Source organism: Alosa pseudoharengus, unplaced genomic scaffold, assembly GCF_046254945.1.
Source record: "Alosa pseudoharengus isolate Yale_2024_CS ecotype anadromous, Long Island Sound unplaced genomic scaffold, YU_APseudo_1.1 YU_APseudo_1.1_scf_15, whole genome shotgun sequence".
NCBI lineage: Eukaryota > Metazoa > Chordata > Actinopteri > Clupeiformes > Clupeidae > Alosa > Alosa pseudoharengus.
The window spans coordinates 7,102,307-7,127,384 of record NW_027468620.1 but is presented as its reverse complement, the minus strand read 5'-3'; the positions used below and the strand labels follow the sequence as shown (position 1 = coordinate 7,127,384).

At 47.6% G+C, this 25,078-nt stretch overlaps 1 protein-coding gene across 1 annotated transcript in view; it reads right to left on the bottom strand.

Annotated features, from left to right (window-relative positions):
- The window catches only part of lmbrd1 (LMBR1 domain containing 1), an 84,727-nt gene that overhangs the window by 39,574 nt on the left and 20,075 nt on the right, over positions 1-25,078 (bottom strand). Inside the window, exons 4-7 of the mRNA XM_076285378.1 lie at positions 21,669-21,766; positions 20,294-20,361; positions 15,859-15,947; positions 8,244-8,317 (exon numbers count right to left, since the gene is read on the bottom strand). Coding sequence (XP_076141493.1) covers positions 8,244-8,317; positions 15,859-15,947; positions 20,294-20,361; positions 21,669-21,766 — 329 coding nt within the window. The remainder of the gene's footprint in view (positions 1-8,243; positions 8,318-15,858; positions 15,948-20,293; positions 20,362-21,668; positions 21,767-25,078) is intronic.

Below are 25,078 nucleotides of genomic sequence, written 5' to 3'. Positions count from 1 at the left end.
GAGAGAGAGGATACATCAAAGATGTACATCAAAGAGTCATTACACACAACAAGCAGTCATCAGCGCGGGCCTTACATGCCCATGTAATGCATGCACGCCCACTGACACCATTCCTCTCCCACCTCCTCCCTCTGCCCTCCTCCCTCTGCACACACACACACACACACACACACCCTCTGCAGACACACACACACACACACACACACACACACACACACACACACAGACAGACAGTGACATATGTCCATAAATGCACAGGGACTAAATACACACACAACAAATCACATTACAGCGGCTGGCCTCCAAAGCCCTTTAACTGATGTCATCTGAAGCAGTGCCTCGCACATGCATGTGTCTGCGTGTGTGCGTGACTGTGTATGTGTGAGTGTGTACGAGTGTGCGTATATGTGTATGTGAGTGTGTGCGCGTGTGTGTTGGAAGTGTGTGCCGGTGGTGAGTAGCGACCATTTTGAGCTCGGCTGCGGCTAGGAGGTAGAGCTGGTTGTGTGTGGGTGTATGTGTGTGTGTGTGTGTGTGTGTGTGTGTGTGTGTGTGTGAGTGGAGGGAAGAGAGCACTCTGTTAGTATCTGAAGCCAAACAGTGCCCCCATGTGACAGAAAGAGGCACCAGATCACAGGCAGGGACTGCAGACATCCTGCAGTCTCAGAGAGAACTGGTGCCCCCATAGGCGGACAGTATATAAATAAATAAGAACTATCCACAAGGGACTCCGTGGCACGACTTTTTAAGTGGCATAAATCAAGACGTTTTCTTAAATGCGCACATCAATAGCCATTTCTTCTGGTCTGCTTTCAAGAATACAGACGATGAGATCAAATAAATACAAATAAATAAAAACAAATAGACGTTGGGACTCTGAGCTTCTTTGGAGCCTCAGACTGGGAGCTTCCTAGCAGGCACAATATGAGGTGTCTGAACTTTAATTAAAAATGAGAGCCATCTTCAATACCTGCATGGTGGCAAATCGATATGGACTGAGAAAAAAAATAGGCTGGCACTCTCCACTCTCCGCCACCCCCCCCCCCCCCCCCTCCGCCACTATGGCCAAACAACACACACACACACAATTTCTGAAATACACACACACACTCACTCACTCACTCACTCACTCACTCACTCACTCACTCACTCACTCACTCACTCACTCACTCACTCACTCACTCACTCACTCACTCACTCACTCACTCACTCACTCACTCACTCACTCACTCACTCACTCACTCTCACTCAAACCATTAAAGGGCATATCCACTCTTACGTCGGCTGTTTTCATCATGAAACAAGTACGCCTTTCTGTTCAATTACACCCCCTAAACCGGAGGGGGAAAAACAGAGATTTTTCCTGCAGACGTATCTGGAGATCCACTCCTCCTTCTTTGTGTCATATTGGGGGGTGGGGTCGGTGGGGGGTTTAGAGAAAAGTAACTTTGCTAGCTTTTTTCTTGAGCGTTGCGTAGCGTGGAGGGGGAGTCACTTGGGAGACGAATGCAGGCTGGGCTATTATTAGTCGGGACTGTGGATCACTGCTATGAGCAATGTCGCCCCTTGCAATGAATCATGGGGCTCTTAGGGCCGGAGCCATGTTCTGAATACCAAGCACTTCTCATAAAAGGAGAACCTGTCCCGCCTCCCCCTAGCGGGCCACTCTCCCTGCCCTTCAGCCGCCCAGCCAAGAGAGAAAGTGAGAGAGAGAGGGGAGAGGAGGAGAGGAGGAGTGGGGGATGGAGAGAGAGAGGGAGAGAGAGAGAAAAAAGGCAGAGGGGAAACAGGTGTGTTCTCCCACACGGTCAAGAGAATAAGACTCCGGGGTAGGAGAGAATGATCACACACACTCTCTCTCACACACACACACACACACACGCAAGTGCGCGCACACACACACACACACAGACAGACTCAGGAGTGTGAGAAAAAGAGGGCAGGTAGAGATGCACTGATGGGCACGAGGCGAAGCAGAGAGACGAGCTGTTAGCTGAGAGATGGATTCTGCTGGGTGGGGGTGGGAGGAGGAGAGAGGACAGAGGAGAGGGGCTGGGGTGCCAGTGGGGTGAAACACACACACACACACACACACACACTCTTCCAAGTAGCTCCGGGAACAAAGAAAAGCCTGTGTGTGTGTGTGTGGTTTGTAGGGGGATTGGGCCGGGTGTGAATAATACATGCCCTTTCCTTCCACAGCTCCTCGAGCCGAGATATGTGTAAGGCTTTAGGGCTTTGCTTTCCCAGTATGGGGGTCTGTTTTTGATGTGCGAGTAGCTAGTAACCAACAATTAGATGTGTTGAACAAACAGAACACAGTTACTGTCTGGAGTCATCCGCCTTTAACCTGCATAGTCAACCTTGAGCTCTGCACCAGTAATCTTAGCATTGTAGTAAATGGAGTAAATGATGAGATGATAAGAAACTACTGTGCGCTCCACCACAAGCCAACAACTATGGGAACTTCTGAACTTCAACGAGCTCTGCAGCAAATGATCCGACTCTCAAATGATTACAGGTACTCTAGATCTCGTGGCGAAAAATAGCTCCCAGTGGCCTTGGCCATACTGAAAGTGTGCTAGGCACAGCTCTTCATGTGTGGTAAGTGCACACCAACGTCATTAGGTACTGTTCCCTGTGCTCTTGAGCTCAACACCCACGGATGACTTTTAAATGAGATATTTTTCCCATGTGTGCACACCCTGACACCTGCAGGTCAAAGAGCATAATGCACATTACAGTGAGCGATGTTTGTCAACAAGCAATGACCGCGGAACCCATGACAGATGGCGTCCTAGGAGTTCCCTTTACCATTTGTCCCTGGGAAGTTCGGAAATTAAATACAGTCAGATTATGCGAAAGGAAATTAAGGAAGTAATTGTGTTTACTCGCACCTAACAAATATAGCACTGTCAATTTAGCTAGCACAGGCAGATGTGGAACAGATTGCATGTGCTCTATATATCTCACTATAATGATATCTTCGACAACAGCAGGGTATAACCAAATGGTTAATAGTGACTAACATTAGTCGTAGGAGCTTCTACTGGAAGAGGACAATGAAAGACAGAGGATAGCCCACCGGTGATGGCCTTACGTATTCAAAAATGGGGATCGCTCAGCCAGGCAATAATTTTTGAGGTAGTGGAAGAATATAGCTGTGTGAGCAGCTGAAGAACATCAAGAGAAGATGGAGACCAACGGAGAACCACGACTAATAAAAACTGGACGCCAGTGCCATGTGGAGTAGGCTCCACCTAGCGAACAGCCACTCCACCCCCCCCAGGTACTGGACGGGAGTTGTGGGATTACAGTGTGGAAGGCGGGGGGGGGTTCTCATCTCGCCCTCCCAGGTCAATTTACTGGCCTGTGATTAAATCAGAGAAAATTAATCTCCTCACCTTTTCATTCGATATCAGCGTCTTCAAGCTGGAGAGATTTAGGGTGGATGAGGAGGTGGGGCGCGCAAGATGGAGCCGCGAGGGCCATAAGTCAGCACACCAGCCAGGCTTTTAAATCACAGCGCTGGGGCCAGCCGGGAGCGATGGCTGGCTGGCTGGCTGGCTGGTACGAAGGCTGACTGGCTGAAACTGCAGGGCACCACCATGGGGGACTGAAACGCACCAGTGACCACCAGTCCATCTCACCAACCCCAACTCATGCACTCATGCCCATAGCCCTAGCTCTCTCTTCAGATATGCTATAAGGGGCCGTGATATACACCCATATGCATATGCAAATATCACAATCACATTAAAAAGTCATACCGAGCCAATCATTTTCATTGTAATGTCATCTCAAAGGCGAAATGAACAGTGGAAGTGTATTAAATAGGATTTTTGTTTTGTGCAATGCCCTCATTACAGATGACCTGGAATTTGCATATTATGGTGCCAACGAAGCAGTAGCAAGCAAATCTGAAGCGGTCAAATAGCATAAATATAAAAATATATCATCTTCATTTCATTAAAAATGACATGACAGAAGAGAAAGTGGTGTTTTTTTTTCACTGCCCAACTTTCACCCCATCCCCTACCCCGCACACATTTCCGGTGCAAAAACCTTGAAAAGTGGCCTCTGAGTAGGATGGCAAAGTGTCAACAGGCTATGGAGCGTGTCACAGTAAACTAACCCCCCCCCCACCCCATGGAAGACAATGCCAAAGGATGAGGGGGAAGAGAGTGGCTGAGGTGGTGGTGGTGGTGATGGGAAGGCAATGGGAAAACCAGATCAAGGGGAAGAGCTGAAACGAAACGACTGCTGCAAAAGCGTTGGCACGGGTGAGGGAGTGTGCGGACGATGCCGGCAACTCTGTGTGTGAGTGCCTAATGGCTTATGCTAATACTGCACTCACACACACACACACTCTCTCACACACACACACACACACACAAAAGAGGCCTCCACCTCACGCCATCTCGCCCATGCCCATGCGTGTGCTCCTTATGCTGCTCACTGTATAAATCAGCATCTTTACTGTCCAAAAAGCATCCAAACAAAACCTAATGCCATCACAATCTGCTAAATAGGGCACAAGGAAGTAAGGGTTTGAAAACAAACAGTAAACAGTGAGGTGTAGGCAAAGTATGGTTGTTTCCCATTTTCAAAAGGGCAACAAGCATTCAGCTGAGCAGAAGTGGTTATGTCCACGTTTTTTGCATGAACTACAATTTAAAAAAGCAATTCTCTTTTAGCTAAAACGAAAAGCTCAAACCTCAAACCTCATTGCGCAGCTGGCTCTGTCTTGCCATCAGGAGGCAATATGGTAAATATGAAAAGGTTCAAGCGAGAGGGCAAAGAAAGATACAGTTCCCTTTTGGGCATGGCTGCAGTTAGCCCTGTAAAAGCCTTTTAGGAAACCTGACAGCAGACAAGAACCATACTGCCATTAGCCTTAAGTATTTTAGATCCCGAATAACGCCAAAGGGTGGCAATTCATATTTCAGAGCACGAATAAGGCCGAAAGATTCCAAAGCATACCAGCGTTGGTGGAATTTTAATTTCCCAACACTGTTGAAAGTGTTGTGCTGGCCAAATAGATAAATTAATAAATAAACAACCACTCCACCAAACAGTAGGAAGGGGGGACGTCTGGAAGTGCTTGCATGTGCATTTACTAGAGTGGAGTGGGCTCCTCGGGCGTCCACTCTGCTCCGTGCCGTGTTGTTATATGGAGTTTACATCCCGGGCCAGTGGCTTGAATTAAGAGTGAGTGGCCACCTCGGAGTACAGGCGGGTGATAAATTAACCCCGCCAGGGCAGGACTACGCTGCAAAGGGTTCGCATATGGGGCCCATCACTTAGATTCCATTAGGTTAATCATGCATAATAACAACACATAGTTCTGTCTGATAAATCGCCCCCCTTCCAGGAAAGGCGTGTGGAGGATGGGATGGAGATGGGGGGGGGGGCAAGACCATCGCTGTGACATGGTCACCAAGGTCAGTAGGAGAGGACCAATGGGGGAGTGTGAGTAAGCATCAGTGAGCAATGGGAGCTCTGACATGAAGACCATCAATTTGAATGTTGTTTTATTATTAGTGAAAAAAATAAATAAAAATGACCTAGATTAATTATACTTAATTATATATTTATAGATGATCACAAAACCATGTTAATTATATCCAACTAAGTCTAACATGCGGATAACTGTATATGCTATTTGAGCATGTGATAGTAATTATAATGGGGTAAAGAAATACAGCAGAAGAGCAGAGGAGTCTCCGTGCTAAAAGCCCCTGATAAAGAGGCCTAATGATGACCTTGTACTTTAAAAGCTGTATTTATCTGGGATTCTTCAAGTCAAGCTCAGCACTCTGACTCAAAGTACTCCCAGTAAATATCGAAGGCTACTGCGCGATGTGCAACATAGCAAAATATATTCTTTCAGAGGTAGACTGCATCAAAACAGGTGTGTTGTTTAAATCACCTACCCTTTCATTTAGTACAGTAAACCTACCCTACCACAGTACACTACATGTAGCAAACATGCTCTGCGTCAGACATCACTGCGCCGGGATTAGTGTGTGCTTCACCTAACTGTGTGTTCACTGTGTGCTGAGTGTGTTTCACTAATTCACAGATTGGGATAAATCCAGACCAAATTTCCCTCACGGGCATGTGTGTTTTTAACTTAAAGTCTGACATATTCTCTCTACACTAGTACACCCTTCATTTGGTGGCCATTGTCATATTCAAGTCAAAGGATTCAGAATAGTTCATATCATCTTCTCTAATCTGCAAATGATTAAAGCACATTGACTTGGAATGCTATCTGTAGGCATCAGAATACTGTGGGCCACACAGAGGGTCAAGTGAGAGCTCCAGCAGACACAGGAAAAGAACAGACATGTTTAAGGAGAAAAGATGGACACAGAAGAGCAGAGAAAAAGCAGCAGAAGAAAAGCGAGGGTAAAAAGAATAGGGGTAAAAAGAGGAACAAAGGGAAGTTAGAGACAGTGCTAGATAGATACGCCACAAACCCCAGGCTGTCCTGTTTTTTATCGTTTTTCTTTTATTCTCTCTCTCTTCTCTCTCTCAGCACAACACATCAAAAACAAAGGCGCGCTAGGAGTCTAGATTAGGCTGCGGGGCCGCTCTTGAAGCCGCGAACAACACGGGGTCAGCGCCGAGGCGAGGCGAGCCGCGGCGAGCGCATTATGAGCATCGGTGTAGCCGGGTAATTATCGACGCTTTAAAGTGAGCCTTGCGCGGCTCGGCACAAGAGACCACGGGTGCGGTGGGTGGGAGGGGAGGAGGAAGAGGAGACGGAACAGAGGAGGGAAGGATTAGCCACACCAAAGGGAGATAGGCTCGGCAACTTTGTCGTTCGATTGTGTAATGTTTACTGACAAGCTCTCCTCTTTTTTCGCGTTGAGGCCGACACAATGCTCCCGACATTCGCTTTGAACTGGGTGGATGCCAGGGTTGTCCACCGCAGCCATTTTGTCTGGAAGTTGATTTCCCCTATATGCTCCCCCCCTTCTCTCCCCTCACAAGGTGTTATTCTATGATTCTCCCTCTCTGACGCAAGCACCACTGGAGATGTTCACAGTCTAGCAGGGGTAATAGAAGCTGTGAAAAATGGATGACATTAACGAGTGTTACAACGCAGTCGATTTTTCTTGCGTTGGGACCTGGCAGAGGGATGGTGTGTGTGTGTGTGTGTGGGGGGGGGGGGGGGGGGGGGATGGAGTGCAGGCAGCAGACAGCTACAGTATGCTGAGGGAATCAAAATACAGGCATATATTAATGGCCTTTGAGCCCCAGATATATAAATAGGCGGCGGCTACGGGCGGCGGTGCGCGGGCCACCCTATACATCACGTTCCAGGCCCCTGCTCAGGTGAGGGCGTGACAGCGCGCGGCGCGGCGTGGCGTGGGGAGAGAGAGACGCGAGCGAGGGGCCCACGACGCAAGAATCACAAAACATTACTAATGCCAGGCAGCCACTCCATCATCGAGAACGCTCGCCCTCCTCTCTTCTCCTCTCCTCTCCGCCACACCAACCCACCCGACGGCTTGCAAAAAAACAGGCTCACCGGCGGCACGCCATCGCCAGGTAGCAACGAGTACGACACAACTGTGGCATGATCAGGTTTGGTCAGGGGGCCTTGGATTGGGGGGGGGGAGGGTGTGTGTGTGTGTGTGTGTGTGTGTGCGTATGGGGGAGGGGGGAGGCAGGTTAGAGATAACATTGTGAAATGAGCTGAATTGCACGCTGGGAGATCTATAGCAAAGCAAATTGCGAGCCACGCGAGGTACATTGAGGAACATTGAGTCATCAACCTTGACTTACTCACCTGACAATGGTGTGAGCGTTTATATTGCCTTCTGCCAGCTCATAGCCTGTCAGGAATCACTCAAGCTTCTACGCTTGCTAATGTTTCTGAACATAGAGGTCTGTGGCAGCTATACCTGTATGGCTTTGGCCACAGCATATACAACTACAAAAAACCGTTGCACACTTTCTTTCCCCAGCTTTCTGACAAGCTGTCTACCTATCCAACACTCATAACTGAACGCCCGCATTCGGAAACCAAGCGGAAAGCAGGTCGTGTCCCCATAAGCCGTTTGCCTGGCAACTCACAAAACTCTCTTTTGGACAGTGTCTCTTTTCCCCCCTTTCCTATGTTCCTTTCTTTCTTTCTCTCTCTATCTCTCTCTCTTGCTCTCTTTTCATTCCCCTTCTCGGCTTGCAGAATGCAAATCAACGGAGCGGGAGCCCTCCTGTCCACTCACCGTGTAAGTGATCACAGCCAGCATGCCAATCAAGGTCAGTGAACTGATGGAGAAAGACAGAGCAGCCAGGCCATCTGCAGAGGGAGAGAGAGGAAGAAAGAGAGGGAGGGAGAGAGAGAGGGAGGGAGAGAGAGAGAAAGAGGGAGGGAGAAATAGAGGAAGAGAGGGAGAAGGAGGAGAGGGGGAAGAAGGGAGAGAGAGGTGGAGAAAGAGAGAAATATATAAAAATACAAATATTCAGGCCTAGTTCTAAAACAAACCTGTCTAGCTCAGAGTTTTCAAGGGGCATGGTGGATGTCTTATAATGTTACTACTTGCTACTGTTTCTTAGTTTTTATTTATTTATTTTTTGTTTAACCCATTTTTATCAAAATGGCACTGGATTTTGTGCCCATCACAGAAAGGTCACCTGAGTAGCTTTGCCCTGAAAACATCCATTTCCCTGAGGTAAATAAATATATAAATGTGGAGGCCCGTGTCAAACATTCACACAACATGACAGATGAACAACAAGCGAGCACAAACAGAGACGTCGTCCACGAGCCATGTCTGATCTTTCTGGCGTGGAGACATGGAGTTCAGGTCTCCAGCAGAGCCTTGGAGGACAACAGCCAGGTGGGGTGGAGAGAAGGCAGACAGAGAGACGAGGGAGAGGAGAGAGAGAGAGAAAACAGAGGGTGTGTGTGTGTGTGTGTGTGTGTGTGTGTGTGTGTGTGTGTGTGTGTGTGTGTGTGTGTGTGTGTGTGTGTGTGAGAGAGAGAGAGAGAAAGAGAAAGAGAAAGAGAGAGGAGAGGAAGGGAGAGAGATGGGCAAAGAGGCATAGAGAGGGAGAGAGAGAGAGGAGGGGAGAGAGATGGGGGCACAATGCCAGCTGTCAGAGGGAGCGCCAGATGAGGAAGATGGATGGACAGTGACTGGTCTCGCTCCCTGTTAAGACCCCACCTGTCTAAGGGACCAAGGCAGCAGCAGCACCACTACCTCCTTCTCCTCCTCCTCCTCCTCTTTCTTCACCACCACCTATTGCTCCTCCTCAGTCAATAGCACCTCCACCTTCTCCTCTCCATTCACCTCCTCCTTCACCAACACATCCTGCACCAACACCTCATCATTCTTCTTCGACATGTCCTCCTCCTCCTTCTTCAAAACCTCCTCCTCCTCCTCCTCCAACACCTCCCCCTGCCTCCGCCTTACTCCAGCTCCCCATTCCCCCCAGCCTCTCAGTGGAGATGCTGGCATCAGGCAGGGCGGCCTGGAAATGCTGGGAGATCGGTCCAAACAACGAGGTGGCGTCTTCAGTCGAAATGCTTCCGCACGCACAAAAAACGCGAGCGGCTTTTTTTTTTCCATCATGAAAAGAAAACGAGAAGCTCAAGCTCGAGCGTGGCGCACAACCTGGCTGCGCAAGGAGCCCGAGACAAGCGGAGGCAAACACGGAACAAAGATGAGTTATACACCTGCTAGCCGCCGCCGACGGAACAGATAAAAGAAGGGAGGACGGGGGGGGGGAAAGACAGGCCTTAAAAAAGAAGAGAAAAACAAGAGCTTTGAAGTCTGACAGCTGCATTGGGCATTACCATTTGAATGGGCGTTTGCCTTTTGTGATCGCACCGCTTTTTGTTAAGTGGCGAGCTTGGTTATGAAGACAATGGCCGCCGTGTTCTGCTTGGGGAGAGCGCCTCTGTTTATGAACTCCCCGACAAAAGGCAGGAGGGATGGGAAGGATGTTTGCTGCCTGCGCGCTCTGGATCCTTCAACAGATTTTCCGGGGATTAGACATCGGTGTGTATATTGTCTATAATCGGCGGGAGCAGGGGCTTCACATCTGGACTGCACTGCCTAGGACACAGGCGAGCGCTGAGAGGGAAGGAGAGAGACAGAGAGAGAGAGAGAGAGAGAGAGAGAGAGAGAGAGAGAGAGAGAGAAAGAGAGAGAGAGGAGGTTCTTATCTCCCAGAGCATGGAGCCCCCTCGGGTGTGTGTGTACACCAGGCGAAGTAGCAGAGGGAGAGGAAGAGGGAGAGGGAGGTGTTTATTAAAGAGTTCCTCAGCTGGCTCTCTGAGTGTTTGTTTGTTTGTGTGTGTGTGTGTGTGTGTGTGTGTGTGTAACACGATACAATCAGACACACAAACAAACATATGCACACGTGTGCAAACACTGACTATAGCAAGCTGAAGCACCAAGTCACCACACAAATCCACACGCACCCAAGATGTGCGCACACAGGCATGTAGCGCACACACACATACATACATGCATACATACATGCATGTACATACAACGTGCTACATTCTCTATGTGGGTCATGTCCAAAAGGACCTGACGAAGACCTGAGTGGTAGAAACGTTGTAACCTAGCCTACCATTAAACTGGGAGCATACAAGACAGTGTGCGGATATCCTTTCTTCTTTCTACGTATTTGCTAGTATCCAGCACCTGTCGAATTTTTATAGATGTGCGTACATTTCCGCAACACGGTTCATTCCAAGACAGAATCCAGAAAAATGGTTGCTGCATTGTCTCAGATTTTGCTCACCGTTTGTCAACATAATGTTTAGGTCCCAAAACGAAAACATGTAAAATATGTTTTGTTCACTTCCAATGTTCTCATATTTTTTATGGCCTTGGATTTTTACACTATAAAAATGTCTTATCTAGGAAATCCTGTCTGGACATTTATATCTTAAAAAGTATTGTTCCTGGCCTGCCCAAACCGGAGGATGAAAGACAAACATATTCTCAGAATGACTGGACCATTAAAAGTTTGTACTGCATACCCGTTGATTTTATTTTTATATATATATATATATAGGCCCTAGATTCAGAACAAATTGCAATAAAAGTGATATTAAGGGTATTACAAACTCATTTTCTATACCCACATGGCATCAATCAATATTTTGTCTGCAAATACAATACTTTATTAATGTGGTGCCAATATTTGCAGTATCCACAGCATATTCCGAGAAATTAAGAATAAAACTGTGTGGTAATAGAACTCTGTTTTAATATCTATGGTAGATCATTGATACTTTGTACATTAAACATCTATACAATACTGTATTAATGTGGTGCCAATATTTGCGGTATCCACAGCATATTCCGAGAAAATAAGAATAAAACTGTGTGGTAAAAGAACTATATTTTAATATCTATGGTAGATCATTGATATTTTGTACATTAAACATACATATATTAAGCTATTTCCACATAGAATTTCAAGTTTCCTACTCGCTACACTACATATCAAATATTGTTAGGTAACGTTAACAAAATATTTTATTTAAAGACAAAAAAATGTTTGATACGAAATATCTTACAGGCCTTAGTTTTGGGACCCATTCATGACAAAGTTTGAACAAAATTAGATGGTGCGGTAACAACGTTATCTGATTTGACATGGAATGCTCCATGTCTAGGGCACATTCACACTAGACCGTTTGGTCTGGACCCAAGTTCGTTTGGACCGATGGTTTGGTGATTTTTGCTAATGTGAATGCAGTCTACCGAACTTGGGTGCGAACCTGGGCCCGCTAGAAAACAGGGGTCTGGTCTGGGGTACGGTTTGTTAGAACTCTGGTGTAGTTCGCGATCTGTTACAAAACCAGAAAATAAACTGCCGTTTTTGCAACATTGTAAAGCGATTGGTAAAAATAAGCTAGTGTTTATGACATAAACAGACTGAGGTCCGCAAACAAATATGTAATGTGAACAGAGACCAGCTGGGTCAAGGCACTCGGGTACGGTCCAGTTAAACGGACCCAGTGTGAATGCACCCTCAGTCAGTCTCTCTGTCTCTCTCTCCCTCTCTGTCTCCCTCGCTCATTCTCTATTTCTCTCTGTCTCTGTCTCTCTCGCTCACTTTGTCTTGCGTCAGCAGGCCGTCTCTCACGCTCGTTGAGGAAGAGCAGCAGCCTTCCTGCCAAGGCCTCTTAATGTGATGGGCTAGAAGAGCGATTACAAGAGACCAGAGAGAGAGAGAGAGAGAGGGAGGATGAGAAAGAGGGAGAGAGAATAAGAGTGAAAGAGAGGAAGAGAGGGGAAGGGACAGAGGGAGAGAGGGGAAAAGAATGAAAGAGAGAGAGAGGGAGGATGAGAGAGGGTAAAAGTGAAAGAGAGGGAGAGAGGGGTAGGGTGAGAGAGAGGGGAAGAGAGAGAGAGGTAGAAAGAGAGAGGGGAAAGAATGAAAGAGAGTGAGAGAGAAAGAGAGCGAGGGAGAGCTAGAGGGAGAAGAAGAGAGAGTGCATGAGAAAAAAGAGGGAACGAGAGAGAAAGGATGAAAGCAATGGGAGAGAGAGCAAGAGAGAGAGAGAGAGAGAGAGAGAGAGAGAGAGAGAGAGAGAGCGTCTGAGACAGTTCGCCTGACTGGCCTCTGTTGCATAATTACGGGGGGATTGCAGATAAGATCCCCCCTGGCCGATTGAATGAAAGCCAGACCCCCACCTCTCCGATACAGATCTGTCTATCTGTCTATCGCAGCCTCTTGTCTGTCCCTCTGTGTTCGGCCCATCCTTTAGCCCTCACCTCTCCTCTAATAGGGATGCAGATCACACATCATCGGCCTCTGTCATCACCTCTTCTGTTTTTTTATGTTCATTTGATGCTCTGCCAATTTTGGGCTTAATAGCACCAGCCGTGTGTTTTTCCAGACAGGACCCATGAATTTGAATAAATCAGTGTTTCAGATACACAAGCACCCTGGTGAGCATGGGGCTTAAAAGCACTGCAAATATGATGTGCAGCTGGGTCACTGAGATGGTGCTAGTGGGGGGGGGGGGGGGTTGACAGGTTGTGGGGCTATGGTCTACAATGTCGTACCCAACAGGTGGCAAGGTGGCGCCGTGTTGGGAGGACCGCTGCAGAGATCTCCTCTCTCCGAACGGATCCACGTGACCCTATGTGCTCGGCTGACGACACCACCAGCCTGCCAAGACGCCATCGGCAAGGCGAGCCGCAAAACGCGGCCGCTGCAGGGTTGTTGTGGCGCAAGTGGCTACAGTGCCCGTACCATATATGGGTTTAAGTGCCCACAGGGACCCCGAGTTCAAGTTCAAGGTCATTTCCCGATCCCACCCCGTCTCTCTCCCCCCCCCGAGTCACAGTCCTATCAAAAATAAAGCCAAAAAGCCCCCATCAGCAGGCTCTTCTCAGGTGCTGATTAAGACAAACAAACCCCAAATGCCCCGCTCCGGAGCCATTATATTTAGACCCCCTTTTCCCCCCTAGAAGAAAAAAACCTCTCTGGAGTAACTCTAATCATTAAAAGCAGGACTCCAGAGAGGGCCAGTGGAGACAAAAGAATGAATTGAGAAAAAGGGGTTAGCGGGTAGAGGGGATAGGGGGCAGGCTTTGGGTAGTGTGTGTGTGTGTGTGTGTGTGTGGGGTGCCAGCTAGAAGATTCCCCTCCAGAGGATGGTGGCTCTGTCACAGAGTTACTCAAGGCTATCATTGGATTACGCCGGATTGTTCCCTGGCTCTTTGTCTTGCAGGCTGGGGAGGCAGCGAGCAGGAAGAGAGAACGATAGAGAGAGAAAGAGAAAGAAAAAAAGAAAGAGAGAGAGAGAGAGATGAGGGCAGGGGAAGAGGGATTGAGAGTCAGAGAGGGAGAAAGAGAGGGGGGAGAGATAGGAAGTGAAGGACTCTGCCTTCTCCGTGGCTCTCTCTATGAAAAACGCGCTCAGCTGTGGCCCAAAAACACTCCAGGCACCACGGTCAGCAGCCACACACACAGACCTACTTTATCCCATCAACACACACTTACCCAATCAAGGACCACATGGTGGGGTGGGATGGGGGGGGGTAGTGGAAAAGGACGTTGTCATCGTCACACTTGCCTTGATTTATGACCTTGAGGGTGGTGTGTGACATGAGCCAAAGCACATCTAACAGGAGGCCGTCTGGCCTCACCCACACACACCCACACACACCCACACACCCCCACACACACCCCCACACACACACACACACACACACACGTCACTGCGTCACTCGGTCAGTGAGCATGGCCGGCACTGCAGAGGCAAGCCAGGCGGGGACCGGTCAGGCTTCACTGCACTGTCACACGAGTCCTAATGGCCACCCTGCATTGGCTGGGGCCGCCTAAATGAACAGTTTGCTGCAAACGGGGGCATAAGGGGGGTGATACTTAGCAAGGGACGTGGAGAGGATGGGTGGTGGTGGTGGTGGTTGACTTCCGTTTGCTCAATTAACCTACCATCTGGAGAGAAGGAGAGAAAAAATAGGCTGCTGGGGTGCCCCCCGACCCCTCACGTTCGTTTTTGATAAAGAAAAGCAATAGCCTGTGGTGAACTCCTTCAGTGCCCCCGCCATGCCTCAAGATGCCAACAGAGACTCCGCAGAGTCAGGTGTGGAGGTGGTGGGTGTGTGTGGGGATGTGTGGGGATACGAGGTTGTGTGGGGCGGATGGTCAGGTGGAGCTGGGGGGGGATGTGAAAGTGTGACAGATGGGCTCAATTCCTGGTGATCCCCAGATGCTGGATGGCCTGGAGGTCACTGTGGTTCCGCTAGGGGAGCACCGGCCCACTGGCCTCCAGTTCCTATTAGTCTGGACAGGAACTAGTGAGGGAAGAAACACCTTAGGATGACTCCAACGCCAGAACTGCACACACACATGCGCACACACACACACACTCACACACATACAGTACTGCACACACACACACACACACACACACACACACACACACACACACACACACACACACACACACAGTACTGCACACACACACACACACACACACACACACACACACACACACACATATGCGCACGCACACACACACACACAGAGCAATAAAATGGGTCCACATAAATAAGCACAGATACGCTTTAAGAAATTTCAGAGCCACTTCTATAAAACAAACATTCAAAAACAGGACTGTCTCCAGACAGCCGTGATTACATTCAAATCATGTTTCAATAACAACCAAATAAATAAATAAACCAAAACTGGGGAGGGGAAAAACACTTTCACAGAATCTGCAGATAAACAGGAATGTGGCACACTTCTCAGAAGTCTACGGCTGAGAAAAGGCTCCTGAGTGACATTTCAAAAGCAAGGGATTTTTTTCCTAACCCCCACCCCAAGCAACCCCCCCCCCCCCCCCCCCCCTCACCACCACCACCAACTCTTGACGGCAGTGTGGCAGTTGACGGCATTGTAGCGCCACAATGAGACAGGCTGACAGTGACGAGGCTAAATGTCGCCCACGTCAAGCCCCCGTGTCAGCCCACGCACACCACAGCACACCACTTTTCAATCAGGCTCCAGTCCAGACGCCTCCAGACACCATTCGGACCCGAGCTGCCTGGGACTGGAGAAGAGAGACAGGAACCTTTGCTGGGACCCTAGCCTAGCCTAGCCTAGCCTAGAGTGCTCACTAGCTCCTTGGGGTATTACAGACCCCAGGTCAGCAGGGAGGTGGACATTCTAACAAAAGATTATTTTCTGTAACAACTCAAGGTTCTAAAATTCCATGTTGAATTCCATGAACTCAGATACTCCTTAAAACAATCATTTTACAACATTCTCGTCACCCCGGTGAAGGGTTAAGGGGGTGCTAAGTGTTAGGTTAGGTGTCTTATCTAGGTTACTTACGGTTGCCAAACTCTTCCACCAGGTACTGCATCTTATCCCACTGGGTGGCATTCTGCTGGTTGGGCGGGGGGTGCAGCGGTATGAAAGCCCTGAGGGAAAAGACAGAGCGAGAGAGAGAGAGAGAGAGAGAGAGAGAGAGAGAGAGAGAGAGAGAGAGAGAGAGAGAGAGAGAGAGACAGGTCCTCGTTAACAGTTGGCATTTCGCTCCCTGGCATTTACGCTCACACTGAACCATTTAAAAAGATCCATCTCTCTCCACTTTCAGTTTTATTCTCCTGTCAGCTCCTCAAGCCGGTTCATTCTACCCTTGCCATTTGTTAAATCATATCAAGTCACGCTACACCACCTGTAACGAAGCTCACGCAAGTCAAATAAAAATAAGATTACTTACTGACAGCAATAACTTAAATCAATGTGCTAACAAATATAGAATCACTTCTGTTCTGTAGTCAGACAGATAAATAGTTACGATATGGCAAAGTTAGCACCTCAGGAAAACGCACACGATAGAGATCCCTGTCTGCCGACTGGTGGTGTATAGTGTTCAGGAGAAGATGGACTCTGATAAAAGAGTCTGATAGAAGTTAGCTGAAAGTGCTTGTAACAGCCTTAACTGAATATTCAATATTTTGCATGAATATTTCCAATCAATGTCTGGGTGAAATATAAGTTGGATCAAGTGCCTCATATTGACATCAAAGAAGAGCCTCCTGCATGTTTCAATAGACAGTCTGGTCTTGTCTTTTGCAAATGTGGCATCGGATATTTGAAGGTTACCCACTGTCAACTTCTGATTTCAGATCTCAGATGTTTTTGATGGGACTGGGCTTATTGCTGGCCTCTGGCCTATTGCAGTGGCCTTTGGTATTTAGCCTTGGCTTTGGAAAGAAGCCGAACAATAGATATGAATGCTCACTTTTTTCTCATCTCTAACCATACAGATGGGGTTTTTTTCTGTGAAAAACACTTTCATTTAGCCTGCTTTCTCCCCAGGGCATTCCTCCATATTGTGACATGTTCAGGTGTTTTGTCAAATTGAAGCCTGGCTATTTGTCACAGTAGTGGGACTCCTGGATCTTTTACCCTATATCACAATTCCACTGAAGTGGACACAAATGGCATGAGATAAGATTATTACGACTCGAGTCTGGGGGTCAGTTCACGTTTGTCGTACAGCTGAATTTAGGAGCTTCTTCCACCTTTCAGAAAGCTCTTCGTCTTAAACTACAGTCCACCTGGCCAGTCCAGTCTGGCTGTATGCAAATAGGCTGCATAGCAAAAGATTTTCTTTTTATTTGTATGTACATTGTGAACAGCAATTAAACTTCTTTAGCACACACACACACCACCATTTTTTGACTACTACAGTCAAACAGAAAATGCCAATGTCTTTGTCAATGACTTTACGTAACCACTAAGTGGTAACACAGTGTTGATTTGTACAGAAATACAACTACCCTGCCTTGAAATGTACAATCAGTGTTAATCAAACAGATTATAGAAGATGAAATGCAGCAATGTTTAACACGGGGGGAAAAAAATGAAAGACGCATTTTTAATCAAAGCTAAATGACCAAAGGCATTTGTTTTCCTTCGCAAACGTGCGTCTAATGGTTTGGGGAATTTCCAAGTTATCAGTGTTGTCAACAGCCCACAGCATCATTTGTACCAATCTACTCTGAGGAGGCGTGTGTACATCATGCAACTGTAAACAACTTGTCAACAGGTCACCTCTCATGTGTACACAGACATCGACATGATCCAGCCTGCATGTTTCAACCTACACACCAGCACTTCTCTGTAGAAGTATCCGGAAAATCGCTTTGTCCTGCCCTACTTAACAACGTAACGGAGAACCCAGGTGAAGGGGAATATTCTTCCAGCGCATAATGGTTTATTTATAACAGCCTGGAAACTTTGGATGGGTTTTGTTTCAGGGTAATGCAGGAGGACAGGCTATCTCTAGTTTGAATTCACGCGGTTATTTATGTGGCTAACCCAAATTGACCTGTGCTGGGGATCTTTTCAAGCATGAAAGCAGTGGTGTCCAGCCGCACGGCTTTAAGCCGTGCTAATGAATCCGTGCTTGGTCTGACCATTCTTTTCTTTTTGTTAAATGAGAGCATTAATCAAGTGCCTCGCTAATCTGTAAACATGCCAATCACAGCCGAAGAAGGAAGCACCAGCGAATGAATTAGCGCCGGCCACCAAACAATGCTGCCTCACAAAATACAAAACAAAAAGCCTGGGGATGGGATATCTAGTGATTCAGACGAAAAAACAAATGAGCAGTGTGGTTTACAGGACTCTCGGCAAAGGGGCAGGCCGATCCGAAAGGCTGCCTTTCACAGGGGGGAAAAAACTAGAGTGGAGGGAAAGTAAGAGTGCTGGAACAAGCTGCCTAGACTGAGCGTGTGATGCCAAACAAAAGAGCTGTGGCTCGGAGAAAGGAGGAGTTACTGGAGGACAACGGATGGACAGGTATCACCAGCGGGAGGGGGGGAGGGAGAGAGAGGGAGAGAGAGGGAGAGAGAGAGAGAGAGAGAGAGAGAGAGAGAGCTGGAGGTAAAAGCCATCATGTTGTGGTGCACCTGAGAGCCTGGCAACAATTCCCAGCGCAGGACGAAGGGGCGATGAGGTGGTTCAAAAGGTAAAATGGACCCCAAATTGCTTTGGTCTCCAATGAATCTCCTTTTCTCAATCTCCTTTTCCCCCTCACCTCTCTTTCTTTTTCCACGAGTTGTTTAAGTCTAGCCCTCTTGTCACCCTCCCCTCCCTTTCACTCAGCTACACAACTCCATCATTTAATGCTTGAGTGCACATTAAATTATATGATCTTAGCTGCAAGCATGCTATTGTCAGAAGTGCAAAAAAAAAGATCCATTATGTTTATGCTGTGCAGGCACCAGTGAACATAAACAGTGTAAACTTGAGGTTAAATGGGACACGGTCCAGGGCCATGTATCACTATAGATTTAGGTATCAAGTCACTTCAGGGAATTTAATCACAGCTTGGCGGTGGGTCGGCGAGAGCCCAGGCTGAGGTGCTGAGCTTTCCAGGTCTCCCAGGACAACAACAAAACAGAGGATGCAGCAGAGGGAAAGAGATTCAACATCAAATGAAAGATCTTTTGGAGACCGCTGTGGTTATTCAGCCCGTTTTTCTAGGGCTGTGCTGACTGGAAGGCTTTCATCTCCCTAACTTCCAAGTACATCTTTTGCCAAATCGCACATTTTTATTATCAAGCTTTTCGCAAAGATGGACAGGAAATAAAATGTTTGCCACAAGCACAGAAACAGATTGGGAGAAGGTCAAAATCAGGTACAAATCTGCTGTTGACTCCCCTGAATCAAATCAAATTAACAGTGCCTAGAACATAAAGAGCTTTAGAAACAGGATATGACACAGAGGCAAAACACTGGGGATGAATCCATAAAACATCCTTCATAAAGTACAACGATCCCGGATTATCGCCTTCACACCAGCAGTGTTTCCCAAACATTGACTTATTTGTGGCGGCCCACCACAACACTGACCACCACACAATGATTTACCAGGTTGTACTAAATTGTGCTTAAATCTGGTTAGCATCATAACCACGCTGTGCTAATTTGTTAAAAACTGTTGCATTCAAGTCAATTCTGCAAACCTACCACCACAAATAGAATTTAATTCTGTGGGAAACACTGCACCAGCCTTCCACTTGAGCTGTGACTCATCCTGCCCAGGTTTGGGCTTCTTTAGTCTTTGCTAATGCTAGCAATCCGCTGTGATGGGGGTGGCTTAGATCCATCCTTTCCAACACTGAGCTGCTGGGGGAACAAACCCAAATTCAATCGCCAAAATCCTCAGGAAATACGGTTATTTAGTCTAGAATGCCATAGGATTCTATAGGCGTTTTTTGCAGGCATTTTAGGAGTAACTTGCTAGATTTGACCAATCCATAGCCTACATGCACAAGCAGTTTGAGTAGCCTATGTGCTATAGCCTATGTGGCACTTTGTGGCACTGATAACACTACGTTCGCATTAATAACGCAATATTTGCAAAAAATCTGGCCCAGAAAGGGAGACAGAGACAGAGATAGATAGATAGAGGGACAGGGAGAGAGATAGATATAGAGAAAGAAAGAGAGAGAAAGTGAGAAAGACAGAGATAGAGGGAGAGATAGAGGGAGAGAGAGAGAGAGAGAGAGAGAGAGAGAGAGAGAGAGAGAGAGAGAGCGCACTGAGCCACCCAGCCAGGTCCTCTGCCATGCCCTGTGTTGGGCTTCAGAGCGGACTGGCGTTGGTGTGTGGACAGGTGGGTTGGCGGACGGGCGTGGGCTTTTAAACTGACATGCGGCCGGATCTCATTAGCAGGGCTTAATGACATATACTGGGTCTCCCCACAGCACGGGGACGAAGGGACGGGCCCTGGAAACCTCACACTTACCCAATTAGCAGCAACGCCGTGCAGATGATGACGAATCCAATTGTGTACTTCAGCGCATTTTTCACTTGCTGTAATGAAGAGAGAAAACCTCACTGTACATAATCAGCTGTTAATAAAATCAAAGTTCGTCTGGGGGCAAAGGGGTGGGTGGCTTGTTTGTGGGTGTGTGTGTGGGGGGGGGGGGTTCTACAGAGAGGAAGGGGGTAGAGAAAGAGAAAGAGCGAGAGTGAGAGAGAGAGAGAGAGAGAGAGAAAGAGAGGATGGGGGGGGTTAACACTCATTTATTGAGCCAGGATGATTCAGCCAGGAAGATTGGAGCCAGAGAGATGGATGGAGACAGGAGCCAGAGAGAGAGAAAATAAGAGGCATGGGAGACGTGGAGCAAGTGAGAGGGAGACCAATTCAGAAGAATAGCTCCTGAGTGGGGACAATGAGTCACAGTGAGAAAGAAGGAGGGAGAGAGAGAGAGAGAGAGAGAGAGACAGACAGAGAACCGGGTGAAAGAGAAAGAGAGAGAAAAAGAGAGAACAGGGTGAAAGAGAGTGTGTGTGTAACAAGCAGGGAGAGGAAGCAAAGCCCAGTATCTGTTCAGGACTGACAGAGACATTGTCTATTTCTCTGGGCCCTGCGGTTTCAAAGGAGATCCTCAACACACACACACACACACACACACACACACAAAAAAAACACACACACACACACACACAGAGGGAGAGAGAAAGTGCCTTTGTCAGCTCAAAAATCAACAGCAGGAGAAATAAAACGGCCTGCTATCACCACATCACTATGGTGTCCTTGGAGACAAATATTTGAAATTTCTGCAAGCTATCCTGCAAAGGGAATAAAAACAAATCTTTTCGAGGCCAGGAGCACCTCCCTTCAGTTAAGTCATTGACTCTTTATGTAGGAGGCCCATTTAAAAGTGTGGCGAATTTGAGGGGGTTTTAGGATTTCTATAATCAGAATAATATTATAACGATGGCTGTCTTTAAATGGAGTCAGGTCTCGTCGTCTCGCTGAATGTTATCTCTTAGCAAACAGGCCATCTCGTTCCCACTCTTGTGCGTTAGGAGTTCTATTTTAGAGAAAATGTTTCATTATCTCATTCAGAAGGCACATGAATGTCGAACCGAGGGAGGAGGCTCGGAGAGTATCATCTCCCACACTAGAGGCTACTGCAGATAATGATGTGACGTGCGAGGTGTGTGTGTGTGTGTGTGTGTGTGTGTGTGTGTGTGTGTGTGTGTGTGTGTGTGTGCGTTTATGGGGGGGGATTAACCTTAAAATAGACTATTCTCATAAGGAACAAAACTGCTGTTTCTTTTTATCCCGTAGTGATGTCATTCAGAACACATGCGCTCCATGAAAGGCTTACCGAGCACTTGTTGATGTTGTCATCGTCCTTCTCCTCATAGTAGAAGTAGACGAAGGGGATCCACAGGAACACACAGAAGAGGGTGATGGAGTAGAGAGCTAGAGAGAGAGAGAGAGAGAGAGAGAGAGAGATGTTCATCATCACCCTCTCATCACATTCAAACCAACAACAATGTGGACTGGGAGGCAATCTTGCATACAACAGATTTGATCTGATCTGATGGGATGAGATATGAGATATTGCGAGTGAGGAATGGCACATGGAGCTGCTTGTGCCTCCAGCGCAGCACGTGACATCACCCTGCGCTCGTATGAGTCAGTGCGCTCAGGTGTTCCACAGCTCTCACCTGCTGGAGCATCTTCAGGGACAACACAGCAGAATCATGAAACTCAGAAAGATTAATGGTGCTCAAGCAGCAACTGTCAAAATGATACAGAAAGCAAAGGCGTCTTGCGGCGCCCCCCCCCTCCCCCTGGGGAGCGGAGCTCCTTTAATATACCTTATGATTGAAACGGGAGCCGCTCCCTTGTGCCCACAGCACTTCATATCTCTCTGTTCTGAGGAGCTGGACCCACAATCTGCCAAGTGTGACATCAATCAACAGCAGCATGAAAAGATATTTACTTCTATGAAAATGCACAGGTGATCGTGAACGGTTTTCAACTCCAAAAAAGCCATTTGGTCCCATTTAAAATCAAGCCAAGATATTACAAAGTGATAAAGGCAAGGTCTCTTTCTGAAGTGAAAGCAGTATGTCTTTGAACACATACAGTAAGTAACTCAGGAAAGTAGACGACAACCATACACCTGAGACGAACCATACAAAATGATACAGAACTCTCGCTAATGTTACATCACACTAAATGTGCTTTGGTATATATTATCTGGCAAGTGAGAGACCAGTGTGTTTGGTTGGTGTGCCATGTCATCTTAATGGGGGCATTAAGCCATTAAAAATGCCGTATGTATTGTTTGGGGGGGGGGGGGGGGTGGGGGGGTGAAGATAGAGAAGAATCCTCGCTCCACCAGTGGATGTCCGCTTGAACAGCAGCAGCCCCAGAAATAAAAGCCTTTGTTCTTGCTGGCTTCTTACTGTTGCATCTTCTCTTCAGTGCTCTGTGTGTGTAGAGAGCACTCGGCGAGCTCATCCAACCCACCCACACCCCCATAGCCACCTCCATCCACTCACCCACCCTGCTCTCTCCTCTATCTCCTCTGCCTTAACACCCACTCACTCACTCTCTCTTTCTTTCTTGCTCTCTCTCTCTCCCTCCATCCTCCAGAGACAATTACAGAGGGCTGTGTTTGTTTGGATGCTCTTGTGCAAGCATTGTCTATTAGACAGGATGCTAACACTGTGTGGCATTAGAAATTCATGGTGGGGGGGGGGGGGGGGGTTACAGGGGAAGCTATTTTAAAGCAGCGGGAGGGCTTCGCTATCTTCAGCTAATGGATGTCTCTATAGACAGCCACAGTAAACCCCCAAAATAACCACTGTGGAAACACGTTGGGAGGAAAAGCTACTCTGGGAGCGGCGCGGCGTTAGGCTTAGCACTTCCTCGAGGTGATAACGTGATTCATTAGCGCCATTCAGAATGCAAGGGGCTAAACAAGGCTCACAACCTCCACGACAGACAAGAACTGGGTCTTGTGTCTCGATGTGACGCAAGGAGCTTTTCAAATATGGAAAGCTACTTGTGACGAAGAGCGGCCCGCTAGTAACTCATTAATCCCTCCTCGATAAGAAAAATGATGGAGACAAATGGATGCGGCGAGGAGAAGAGGAAAAAAAGCCATCTTTTTTTTCACAGCCAGACTTCGAGTTCCAATTGGTTATGTTCATTAATTCATTGCAACGGTAGAGCTTCTTTATTAGAAAACTCATTCATTGGCTGAAGTGGCATGGCGTTAAAAGTAATGACTGATGATCCATAATTAGTCTTGATTATCTGTCCTCGCACAAAGATATGATGACATGAGATACCTCGCATGAAGAAAGCCCTACGGCAGAACACAAAGGGCTGACACGAAAAAAAAAGAAAAAAATGCCACATTATAAAACAAAGAAACAAACGGAAGGCCCGCGAATGCGGTCAGTCGTCCTTGGGCACGTTTTTAGAGGTTAGAAGATGCGCCTCATGAGATCAGAAACCGCTTTATTTATCAGCGAGGGGGGAAAGAAACCGTGGCCGAGGAGGTTTTTGCCTCGATAAACTAGCGCTAAATGCTCCGCTCAGGTGTTTGTGTGTTTGCGAGCGCCGCCCTTAACAGCTCTGTGGAGAGGAGGCTTGGGGGAACTGGCTCTTGAAGTTTAACAAATGAGACCGGGGCCCACACAGAGCTGCTCCTCCTGGCACATATGTTCGTAGCGCAAACCAATGGGTCATATTAATCATAACACCATGAATATTAACACATTGAGGGACCAGGCAGCCGTTGCATTAGCGCAGATCATCCATTACTCTCAAACCAGATCCAATGCCAGGGAAAAAAGCACCTGACCAGGAAGGAGAAGTTTAGAATATTAATCCCCCTGATGGGAGGCAAGAAGGGAGCTAAATAATTCAACAGCCAACCTAGGCCATCCGCTAAGATTGGAGCCCTTTTACACACACACACACACACACACACACACACACACACACACACACCTCAGTCCAGGCAAGACGAGGTAGGCCAGTGTGAGCCACAAAGGACTAAAAGAGCATAAGCTATAAAGACAAACTATCCAGCAGAAGGAATGAATATGCCATTTTAGACCAATTCACTGATCTACTATTGAAGCAACATTGTCATGATGACTCCTGACATTTCACATATTTGCTCTGTTAGAGGAATGCTGCCAAGTACATGTATTGGCCATCTATAATACATCAACACCTCTTTCACACGGGCCTCACACATGCATATTCTACATGGTTTTCACACCAAAATGCTGTACCTGTGAGTTACATGCACCCCAGAACACACTCACACGAGCTTCAGTGGGTTAGAAGAACAATGGGCACTGCCTACAAGCTGAGAGACTTACAGAACCACAGAGGCCCGTGTGGGTGAGCAGGGAGACTTACAGAACCACAGAGGCCCGTGCGGGTGAGCAGGGAGACTTACAGAACCACAGAGGCCCGTGTGGGTGAGCAGGGAGACTTACAGAACCACAGAGGGTGAGCAGAGGCCGTAAGCACAGCAGAGGCTGTCAAAGACCAGCAGAGGTCAAAGCACTGCAGGGGATGCTGGGCACAACAGGGTTTGCCCTAAATCATTTCAAACCTATGGCCAAAACCTGGGACTATGGTCAGTCACACACACACACACGCTCAACTGAGTCCTGAAGGTCAGGAACGATGGGAAGCATTCTGCCTGTGTCCCGAACAAGGAGGCGACCCGCTGCAAGGGCACTGATGGCGCAA